Source organism: Zonotrichia leucophrys, unplaced genomic scaffold (assembly GCF_028769735.1).
Source record: "Zonotrichia leucophrys gambelii isolate GWCS_2022_RI unplaced genomic scaffold, RI_Zleu_2.0 Scaffold_125_133610, whole genome shotgun sequence".
NCBI classification, from domain to species: Eukaryota; Metazoa; Chordata; class Aves; order Passeriformes; family Passerellidae; genus Zonotrichia; species Zonotrichia leucophrys.
Genome location: NW_026992330.1, coordinates 7,221 through 18,901, shown reverse-complemented (window position 1 = coordinate 18,901; position 11,681 = coordinate 7,221). Strand labels below are relative to the sequence as shown.

The 11,681-nt window shown below is 52.6% G+C and overlaps 1 protein-coding gene across 1 annotated transcript; it reads right to left on the bottom strand.

The window, feature by feature from the left end:
• Nucleotides 1–1,814: 1,814 nt before the first annotated feature.
• Nucleotides 1,815–2,528, bottom strand: LOC135460912 (zinc finger protein 239-like). Its single transcript, XM_064737880.1, has one exon. The coding sequence runs from the start codon at nt 2,526–2,528 to the stop codon at nt 1,815–1,817; it is 714 nt and encodes a 237-aa protein (XP_064593950.1).
• Nucleotides 2,529–11,681: the final 9,153 nt, after the last annotated feature.

Sequence of the window (11,681 nt, the reverse complement as noted above, 5' to 3'; positions counted from 1 at the left end):
TTGACTTCAAAACTGCTGCCTAGAGCACTATATTCTAATTATTGTTATAGCTCCTGAACTGTGGAGTAAATAACTGTGCTGGTGATCTTTCCATCTGATCATGATCAGAATAAGCCAGAAACATATTTATAGAAATTAATCTGGTATTCTATCATTAATCCTGCGGGACAAATAGTGTTGAAGTTGAATTCCACTTGTTCAATCTTTTACCCCTTTGACAAAGTCTGGGGCTGGGATTGGATCCAGCCACTCCCAGTCTCCTCTCTTAGAAGGAATTTTAGAAGTCTACGGGCCCTGCAGGGGTTTGAGGAACCATGGTGGATACGGGCTGTCATTTCATCACCTCATGACTCATCAGAAGTTTCTCCAGTAAAGAAATCAAGCTTTTGCCTGAAGCTCCCTCTGTGCCCATGACAGGAACCCCTGTGAGTGTCTGGGACATCCCGGCTCTTTGGCAGCCTGGGGACTCCTGGGATGTCACCATGGAGCCCCCGTGAGTGCCTGTGACAGATCGGTGCCGTTGCAGCCCAAGGTCCCCTGGGATGTCACCATGGAATGGCTGTGACTGCCTCTGACCACATGGCTCTTTACCATCCCCAGAAACCCCTGGGAGGTGTCCATGGAGCCCCTGTCTGTGCCTGTGACATTCCAGCTCTGGAAAACCTGGAGACTCTTGGAAAGTTCCTATGGAAGCCCTCTGAGGGCCTGTGACAAATCTGATCGTTAGCAGGCAACCATCACCAGGACCCCTGTTGCTATGGTCAGTCCCTCAGCAGCTCCATGGAGATCCCATGCTGGGGTGGTTGCCATGGACACCAGCTCAGGCCTGCAGCCACAGCCTGTGTCCATGGCAACCATTGGAAGTCCCATCCCCAGGCTCATGGGATCCCAGAACCACAGAACCGGCTGATGGCAGGGAACCATCAGGATCGTCCAGTCCAACTGCTGGCCCTGCACAGGACACCCCAACAATGCCAGCCTGGGCCTGGCAGCGCTGGCCAAACGCTGCTGGAGCTCAGAGAGCCCTGGAGCTGGGACCCTTCCCTGGGGAGCCTGGGCAGGGCCCCAGCAGCCTCTGGGCAAAAGCCTTTTCCTGACATCCACCCTGAGCCTGCCCCAACTCAGCTGCAGCCATTCCCTCCCATCCTGTCCCTGGGCACCAGAGGGAAGAGGTTCCCGCAGCCCCAGCCAGGGACCCACTCCCAAGGCTGTTGCCATGGCCACCGGGGCTGGGACCAGCTGGGATGCTCGGTTTTCACGGGCCGGGCTTCAGGAATGGGATTCCCCAATTTCCTGCTCCCGCTAAAACCGTGCTGCCCTCGCTGCCCTCCTGCCTCCCATGGAAAGTACAAAAGGCAAAGATCCCGGGCTGGAATAAGAACAATTTATTGGGAACAGCAACAAGATAAGGACCAAACAGAAACAGAAATAATATTGATAACAGAAGGGATAAGAAAAACTGTTTACAGGGAAAACTAATACATCAACAACAGGCTCTTCCTGGCCATGCATTTCCCCTGCCTGAAAAGGACACCCTTCTCCTCATAGGGAGAGAAGGAGAGTCCCTGTCCTGCCCCTGGCAATGACCTGAGGTGGGAGTAAATGTAATGACACGGCCATCGCCAGACTCTCATGTTCTTCCATCCCACATCATGTCTTTGGCAAGGGCAGGAAAAGGGACAGGTGTCTTCCCAGATGGATCACAGGGAAAATGGATCACCAGGGCTCTTCCTAATGTGGGCCCTCCAATGGGGGATGAAGCTGGAGCAGTGCATGAAGCTGTTCCTGCGTTTGTGGCACTTGCAGGGCTTCTCTTATTGGTGGCTCCGTTGGTGTCTGGTCAAGTGAGAGCTGGTGGTGAAGCTCTTCCCACACTGGGGACACTCGTAGGGCCACTCCCCAGTGTGGATGAGCCGGTGGGTGATGAGGGTGAAGTTGGGCTTGAAGCCCTTCCCACAGTCAAGGCAGCAGAAGGGTCTCTCCTCTGTGTGAATCCGCTCATGCACACGGAGATTTGAGCTGCTCTGAAACCTCTTCCCACATGTGTTGCACTCGTAGGGCCTCTCCCCAGTGTGGATGCGCTGGTGGATAATGAGGTGGGAGTTGCGCTTGAAGCCCTTCCCACAGTCAGGGCAGCAGAACGGCCTCTCCCCAGTGTGAATGAGCTGGTGACTGAGGAGATCGGAGCTTGTCCGAAAGCTCTTCTGGCACTCTGGACACTCGCAGGGCCTCTCCCCAGTGTGGATGCATTTGTGGGTCACAAGGGTGGATCTGTAACTGAAGCTCTTCCCACATTCCTCACATTCATAGGGCCATTCCCCAGTGTGGATCATCTGGTGGCAGAGCAGGGTGCTGCTCTGCCTGAAGCTCTTCCCACACTCCAAGCATTTGTGGGGTTTCTCCCCATCATGAAGCTGCTCGCGGGCCACCAGCTCGGAACTCTGGCTGAAGCTCTGTCCACCTTCCTGGCTCAGGGAGGGTCTTTCCTCCTCAGTGCACCCTGGGCTGGGTTTGGAGCCCCTCCTCATGTGGGATGTCTGAGGTTTTTCTTCCCTGTTGGATTCCTGTGAACTGGAATCACTCAAAACGGCCTCTTTCACAAGGTTCTGCCATGCAGATTTTTCCTCCCTGGTCTCCATCCTCAGTTCCTTCCCTGGGGAAGGAAGGACAAGAAAAGGATGGGATTGGCCTCCGTGCCACAGGGAAGGGGAAGGAGATCCCGCCAGTGCATCCCCGGCAGGATGGCATTGGCAGCAGTGTTGTCCTGCAGCCGGGGGCTTTGCTGGGTTGGGAGATGGAGCAGGAGAGATGGGGAAATAGGAACAGACTTCCTCCTCACCTGCCCGGTGTCCCAGGGATCGTTCCTCTTCCTCGCAGCCTCCTCCTCCATCCAGTCAAGATCTGGGAATGGGAAATCCTGTTCTGGGAAGAAAACAAAGGGTGCTCACATTGTCTTTTTTACTGGTTTGAAGGCAAACCTGGGGGAGAGTCTACATCAGGATACAATTTAATAAGAAAGTGAAGACCAAGGCAGTGATACAGAAACCCTGCCTTAAACTGACAGAGTCAGGATATAACCTGACACCCTGGTGGTCAGGATAGTGGCTGCAGTCCCATTAAACGGTAGCTCCAGTCCTGTTGGAGTGATCAACGTGATTCTGTCAGAGCAGTGATCCTGTAGAAGGGTCTGGTCTTCCTCTGAAGGTCCAGTGGTGGTTCTGGAGCTCTTGTCCTCTGGGAATCCAGTAGGCAAGCTGCTCCTGGTTGTAGCAATTCTCAGCTTATATCCCGGTAGGAATGCTTAGATCGTCCCCCTGGGCGGAGCATCCCACAATGGGATGATGGAATTTTATCAGTCCTGCAGTGACACTCAATGGCCCATTAGGAGAAGATGTCTCCCCTGGAGGGCGTTATCAGGGCTGAGTCATGGAAGAGATAAAGAACACTGCCCCACCTGTTCATAGCAGTTGATGAAGATGGTGATTGAAAACATGCATTTGGTTACATCTTGCAAGGCAACCTGAAACAGTGGAGTAATCCCTGCTCAGGGGGTGAACACCACCCCCTTACCCAAACCGGCTCAGCTGTAAAACCCCCACCCTGGGAAGGGCACACACAGGGGACAATGTCACACTTGCTCTGCTCCAGGGGAGGTCTTTGTCCCTGTCACTCCATTGCTCTCTCCCCTTTTCTCTTTCTTTCCATCTTTCTCTCTACCTCACATTTACTGTTCAATAAAGTACACTTTGGATATGGCCTCATTAGCGCCTTAATTGGGCAGAGGAATCTCTATAACAATTTGAGTAAGCAGACTGTGACATTATTTTGGCACAGTGATTTCAGGGCACTGTTGTCTGACTCCAAGTGCCTTTGACAAGAGCATGGTTCCCTTCTCTGAGGAGGTTGTGGTTCTTTCTGAAAGAACTCTTGGAAACTTGGACACAGTCCCTCCTTCCTCCCGGGGAACTTATTGGAGAAATTATGAGGAAAATGGCTGTTGTGAGTGGCCAGTGAAAAAGAAAATATTTTCTTGTCCTTCCTTGAAAAGTTTGTTAAAATCACTGGAGGAAAGGGAGAAAATGTTACCAGCGAGACTGACAAGGTTCATTCACTCCAAGGTGAAGAACATAAGGGGCTGCTGAAAGTCCCACAAGAAGCCCAGCTCAAGTAGCTAAATTCCCAAATAACTCCGGAATTCACAGGCTTGGGGGCTTTATCAAATGTGAGAACCATTATTCTCTTCATTCCTGTCACCTTTTTGACAGCTACACTGAGTTTCCCCTTCCTTTTAATAATATTTATATTGGGCCAAATTAGCACTTTGCTTTTATTGGAACCTGCCAGCGGCTGAGCTGTAGCTATGCAGGAACCACTGTAACTTGGAATTGCAACAGAATTGCTTCTATTGTCAGTTTATTCATGTTTGGGATTTGTGTTTTCATCACATGTGACTTATGGGAAATCAAATATTCATCAAGGTATTTTATGTAGGATAAAGTTTGATTTCTGCCAAGTTTATTTTGTCCAGTTCCCAGGGGATGCTCAAGGGGTCTCTGTGCCTCTCACCCTGGGGAATGCTTGGGAGGGGTTTGGTGGGTTGTCCTTTTCCCTTTCACCCCAGGCTATTCCCCATGGGCTGTCCCTGTCCTTCTCCCCCCAGGGCATTCCCCAGGGGTTGTCCACATCCCTCTCATCCCAGGCCATTCCCCAGGAGGTCTCCATAATTTTCACCCCAGGGAATGCCTGTGCAGGGCTGGGGACCAGGGTGTGGTGGTTTGACCAGGAAGAAGTGGGAATTCTGAGATGCTGTAGTCAAACCAATGGGTGCTCAGATTTTAATATTGGCACCTGATGTAGCCAGTAGAATTTGGACACACCTCCGAGAACACACAGGGGTTAAAAGCAGAGCTTCGGGCTTGGGAGACTCTCTTGGGACTTCGAGGGAAAGAAGTCAGATCGCCCTCCCCCATCCAGCTGCTGCGGCTGGGCGGGGGAGGGGCAGCCATGTGGTAGGCCTGGGCCTGGACAGACATGGGGGGTGAGGAGGCCCTTGAAAATAGAAAAGTAGAAGAGCACCAAAAAGCATCAAGCAGCCATTTCCCCCCCCCCCCAGGAGAGAGAGAGAGAGAGAGAGAGAGAGAGAGAGAGAGAGATAGAGCCGGCGATGACAGAATGTAATAGCAGCCGGCCCAAGAAGAGAAAAAGAGAAAATGCAGCAAGGAGTGTGGGAGTGCCGGAGCTCATTTCAGGCAGAGACTGAAATGTTTAACCCTTTTTCTTACATGATTGAAACCTTGCAAAAAATGCTGATCCTCCTCAGAGCTGAATAAGAAGAAAGATAGAAATTGAGATAACCAAGAACTAAGCCTGAAAAATGTGAAGAAGCCTAACTGAGTGGGGAGAGATGATTAGAGTAGCCTTTTAGCTAAACTTTTCTTGTATAGCCATAAACTCAGTTTTATTCCTGTAACACAGAGACTGCACTTAAGAAGACGCAGTGCCTCAGAACGAAAAAAGTTGATTGTAGAGACCCCTCAGCCCCAAGAAGTTGGAAAAAAATAGAGAAGACAGATGTCCCAAAGCAGAGACTGTACCTTTTTAGAGTGAGACAAAGCATCCTTAAAAAACAACCCTAAAAGCAGCTCTAGTCCATGCACAGTAGTGAGAGCACTGAGCATAAAAAGAAAATGTCACAAGCGGCAAAAAAACTTTCTAAACAGTGTCGAGTGACATAAAAGCACACAAAATTTCAGCGTGTTTCCAGAAAAAGCCTGTAGTACAAAAAAGACTCCTCTGCATAGACTGAAGTTTGAGTATTCTAAAGAGTAGTGCCAGACTAAGCAGTTAGTGATTTGAGAGAATGTATCAAATTAAAAAATTTTAGTAGTAGAGGAAAAAAAAGTATTTTTTGTAAAGTTTTCAATTTTTTCCCTTATAGGTTTTTCCTTCTTTTATTTTAATTTAAGTAATAAAGTTTTCTTTATTTCTAAACTAAAGCCTGCTTTACTTATTCCTAGTCACATCTCACAGTAAACACCAGGGAGAAGGTATACTCATCGAAGCACTAACTCTGTGCCAAGCCAAAACCATGACACAGGGGCTCTGTGTCCCTCTCACCGCTGAGGGTGCTCAGGGCTGGGAGGGCTCTCCGACCTTCTCACACCTGCGGAGGTTGGGGGGGTCTCTGTCCCTCTCAGCCCTGCTGTGACCCCACCCAAACATCATCGGGGTCAGAGGGACAGAGACACCCCCAAACCCCAGAAGGGCTGAACCTGGGATTTGGTTTGGGGCTGAGGGTTTAGGAAGGGGCTGGAATTGGGGCTAGGCTTGGAGTTGGGGCTGAGATTTGGATTAGAGCTGGGATTGAGGTTAAGGCGAGACATGGGATTGGCTTTAGGGCTGGGGTTGGGATTGGGTCTGGGGATAGATGAGTTTGGGACTGGGATGAGAATAGTGAGAACAGAACTGTGAGTGTGTCTAAACATGGAGTGAGACTGGGACCCAGATCAGGGTCAGGTTTGGGACCGAGCTCACCCAGAGCAGGACAGAGGGGATGTCACCGCAGGATGTCCCTGGCATCATCCCAGCCCTCCTCAGGCATCTCCAAACATGGGGGGCAGCTGGGTGCTCCAAGATCCAGGTGTTCCCACGCTGCCCCTCCATACTAGGCGAGCATTCCCTGCGGGCAGCCCTGACTGTGACCCTTAGGGCTCTGGGATCAGCCCTCATATCCCTGTGGGAGCAGCTGCAGACAGGACGAGAGATTTCCCCCCCTCTTTTCGGAGGAAGGGTGAAGCCCGGCTGCCCTTTTCTTCTGGTGCCTCCTCCTCTCCTCAGCTGAGGATGTCAAACTCCCCAGGAGCAGGAAAATCCCCATTCCCTCTTTCCTTGTGGCTGCAGCCTGGAACATCCACCCAGAGTTAAGGACTTTTTGACAGCCCTGCTGAATGACACTGGCAAGAGGTTTGTGAGAAGGGGAAGAAATTGTATTTTGATAGTAAATAAAAGATGCAAAATTATTCCTTTCTGTTGTATTTCTTTTCAGTCAGTTCTAGCCTGTTTTTAGAGTGCCACCTTCTCAGCTGATTGTGTTTGTGCCCTCCTTTCTCTCCTGCCTCTCTTCCCCTGCTCTGTTTCTCTCTCAGAGTCTCCCTTGACCCAGGGCAGCTCACACCAAAGACCGTGCCCAGATTTAATTCCCAGTTCAGGAGCTACAGCAGCCATGGGTGAAGTTAGGAAGGCTGGCAGTGAAATGCCACTGTAAGATCTTGCTCCACTTGGCTTTTGGCTCCTTCTTGACAGCTTTGCCCTCAAGGGCAGGAACATCTTTTCCTGGCTGGGAACTGGAATTCCAGCACATGGGAGCGTGTGCCGTGGATCCCAGAGGGGCATTCCCGAGGCTCCCAGGGTGCTGCTCCTGCCGTGCCTCCCAAGGAGCTTCTCTCGCAAGGGGAGAAGATCCAGCAGCTCTGTGGGCTCCCAGAGCACACAGCAAAGGTGGCGTGGATGGACATTTTCCAGCACCTTCCCCTCTGGAAGCAGAGGGAGGGAGGAAATAAAAGCGAGTCCTGGAAGGACTGGGGTGAGAAGGGACCCTGCCCATGGATTACGACCCCGCGACAGAGAGACGCCTCTGCCCCAGTGAATGAGCGAATGAGAGCGTGGGAACGCAACCGACGATTATTAGACGTGGACTGAACGGAACAAGAAATGGGGAGGAGAAAGGGAGAGAAAGAAATCGGGACGAGGTCTCAGAGAACAGAAAGAAACAGGAAAAGGCTCCCGCCTGGACTCCGCAGCTCCCAGGAAGCCGCAGGGCGCAGCGCCTTTCACAATTCCAGCCAATCACAGAACGCGGTGAACAATTTCCAGCCAACCAGAGCTTTTCTCGCCGATGACTCATCAGTTGCCAAGCGGCCCCGCAGAGCCCGGCGGCCCCGGAGCGGAATTTGGAGCTCGGCCCCAGGGGACGGATCCGCCCCGGGGGAGTCCCCGAGCCCCCTGCCCAGCCCTGGGGCCGATCGGGGGCTCCCCCACCCAGCAGCCAATGCTGCGGGGCCGCGGGGCAGAGCGGTGGGAAAGGGGGGTCCGAGCTGGGAGCAAAGGAAATGCGGGAGGAAGAGGAGGGAGAGGCAGAGCAGGAGAGGGAGCGGGAGAATCGCGGCGCTCGCAGCGCCCGCACGCCGAGCCTGCAGCACCCCCTGCCCCGGGAGCATCGTCCCCAGCCCCGAGCCGCAGATGAGGGCGGAGGCCAAGCTCGCCCCGGCTCCAGCCAGGGGTCTCCGGGAGGATTTTTTGGAGAGTGTTCGGAGCCGGCAGATCCCGGACTCCAGCCCCGGATATCTCCGGGCTCCCCAAGAGGAGCTTTTTCGGGGTGAGAGGAGCCGCGATCGCCCCTCGGGAGGGTCCCGGGGGGTCCACGTGGGGATGGCCCGGTACCGACGGGGCGGGACATTGGTTTTGGGGCTCCCTGTGAGAGCCGGGGCTGTGGAACGGGGGACCCCCGGGTCGGGGAGAGGGGAAGGGGCAATACCGGAGCTGGGGGACCCCCGGCAGCCCGGAGATGAGACGGGGACGGGACCCCCTGACCCTGACAGGGGTGTCCTGGGGTGACTTCACGATGCTCGTACCCCCATCGGTCCGTTTAGCCCAGAAATGAGTTCTGCACCTTTATGTTATGAACAAAAATTCGGTTAATATTTTTTTTGTGAGAAAGAGTTACAGGGACGCAGCCAGATCTGTCTCTGCCAGTGTTCTTAGTGCTTTGTTATTGTAATACCGTAATATTGTAATATTGTAGCTTATCTCCTCTTTTGTATTAGTAAAAGGCCTGGCTGGGTGGAGTAGATAGCCCTTCCCCGAGGCTGTGCTCTCTTCCAGCATAGGGAAGACACCTGAGAGGGTGGGGGGAGTTATGCAAAGTGACTCCAAAGTCCAGAATGCTTTGTGTGATCACGACTCGAAATGCAACGAGAAAACCCCCAAAACAACGAGCCAAATAAGAATTGAGAGACTAAAGTGGTGTCTGGACATGAGGAGCCAAGTGCTGAGCCTGCAGAGATGCGGAGCCCCTCTCGCCCTGAGCACAGAGTCGTCCCAACGCCGGGACCAGGGGGGCCGCCGAGGCTGAGAGGACAAGATTTGACGGGGACATCATGCCCTAGAGGCTCCCACGAGGACTGGATCCCCCGGCTCTGCTCCTAGGGGGCAGAGCTGCGCATATCCTCCTCCTCTGAGTCTCCCTGGGAGACGCGATGGGGACTGCAGCCCTGCCGAGATGCCTAATCCTGAGCTGATCACTTTTAATAAAGGCATTATAAAGGAGAAGAAGTCTCCTGGCCCTGTTTATTTCACTTAAAGGCTGGTTCTGAGAGCGAAGAGGAGGAGGAAGAAGCTGCAGTTTGTTTTCAGAAACTGCACTCACTCCTCTACATTCCCGCTCCTGTATGGACACACAGAAGGATAGAGGTCTCCTTTGTTTTTAGTCAGTTTTTAGGTCTCTGAGGCAGCGAAGTTCTCTGGACTTTGATTTTTCTTTTTCTTTGGAGCTGTTTAAACCTGCTCTGGACTGAAAAACCAGAATACCACCAGCAGCTCCCACCTGAGGCCTACCGGGACTGACCTGGGCCGAGGCACTTCTAGCGCTGGATGGACTGATAAGAGACTGATAATAGACTGATAAGAGACTGATAAGCCACTGATAAGGCACTGATAAGACGCTGAGTGCCTGGAGCTACAACCAAAGGAGGGACTTTCGGAGTTTGTCATCTATTTTGGAGCAGCAGGAGGTTTTATTGCTTAATATTGTTCAAATTTTGTGCTGGTGAATGCTTTGCCTGTAAAATAAAGTTTTTTTGGACTTTTCTCCCTGGAAATATTTTCCCGGATTGGCTGAGGGTGGGGCTGCTGAATCGGCATTCTAGAGGAAACTCCTTTTGGAATGTTTCAACCAAATTTGCCCTTAACCAGGACAGGGTGGTGGAAAGAAGGGGGAACCTCAAGTTGCTGGATTTAGGGGAAGCTGGAGAGGGGGCCTTGGGACCCCCGAACCTCCCAGAATCCAAAAGCAGGATCCTGGAGAAGAGGGATCTCTAGGACCGATGGAATCCCCACGTGCCCTGAGATGGGGGACCAACCATAACCCAAGAGGGAAGAGACTGGAAATGGGAAACTCCTGGTGGCTTTTTTTTATTCACTCTTGATTTTTGGACATCAGGTGACTTCTAGAAATGGACATGGGTTGGAGGAGTCCGCAACCCAAGGCATTCACACCTAGTTTTTCTCCAAACCAGGATTTTCCCCAAAGGTTCCCACCGTGACATCCCCCCTGTCCCGCTCTGGGTGAGCTCAATCCCAAACCTGACCCTGATCCTTGTCTCAGTCTCACTCCATGTTTGCACACACTCACAGTTCTGTATTTATTCTCATCCCAGTCCCAAACTCATCTATCCCAACCCCAGCCCTAAAGCCAATCTCATGTCTAGCCTTAACCCCCATCCAAGCTCTAATCCAAATCTCAGCCCCAACTCCAACCCAGCCCCAATTCCAGCCCCTTCCTAAATCCTCAGCCCCAAACCAAATCCCAGGTTCAGCCCTTCTGGGGGTTTGGGGGTGTCTCTGTCCCTCTGACCTCGATGATGTTTGGGTGGGGTCAGAGCAGGGCTGAGAGGGACAGAGACCCCTCCGGCCTCCCCAGGTGTGAGAAGGTCGGAGAGCCCTCCCAGCCCTGAGCACCCTCAGCGGTGAGAGGGACACAGAGCCCCTGGTCACCAGCCCTGCACAGGCATTCCCTGAGGCCAGAGGGATGGAGACCCCCCTGAGCATCCCCTAGGGTGAGGGGACAGAGACCCCCGAGCATCCCCTGGGCTGAGAGGGACAGAGACTGCCCCGAGCACCCCCTGGCACAGGGGTGAGAGGGACAGAGACCCCCCAGGCATTTCCTGGGTGAAAATGATGGAGACCCCCTGGGGAATGGCCTGGGGTGACAGGGACAGGGACACCCCTGGGGAATGGCCTGATGTGAGAGGGACAGGGACACCCCTAGGAAATGCCTTGGGGTGACAGGGACAGGGACACCCCTGGGAAATGCCCTGGGATGACAGGGACAGGGGCAACCCCTGGGGAATGGCCTGGGGTGACAGGGACAGGAAACCCCCCCCCAAACCCCTCCCAAGCATCCCCCAGTGCGAGAGGCACAGGGAACCCTTAAGCATCCTCTGTGCACTGGAAAAAATAAACTTGATAGAAATCAAACTTGACTCTGCAAAATTACTTTGAAGAATATATGCTCTTCCCACAAGTAACTTGGGATGAAAGCGCAAACAAATCCCAAATATGAATAAACTGACATTCCAAGCAATTCCAATATTCATTGCTTCCTGCACAACTCCAGCTCAGCTGCTGGCAGTTCCAATAACAGGAAAGTGGAAATTTGGCCCAATACAGATTATTAAAAGGAATGGAAAGCTCTGTGTAGCAGTCACAAAGGTGACAGGGATAAAGAGAAAAATGATTGTCACATTTGGTAAAGCCCCCAAGCCTGGGAATTCAGGACATATTTGGAAATTTATCTACTTGAGCTGGGCTTCTTCTGGGACTTTTAGCTGCCTTGCGTTCCTCACCATGGGGTGAATGAACCTTGTCGGTCTCGCTGGTAACATTTGCTCCCTCTCCTCCGGTGA

Coding starts and splice junctions, on each gene's coding strand:
- LOC135460912 (XM_064737880.1), bottom strand. CDS start 2,528: ATGAGGAGGGGCTCCAAACCCAGCCCAGGGTGCACTGAGGAGGAAAGA.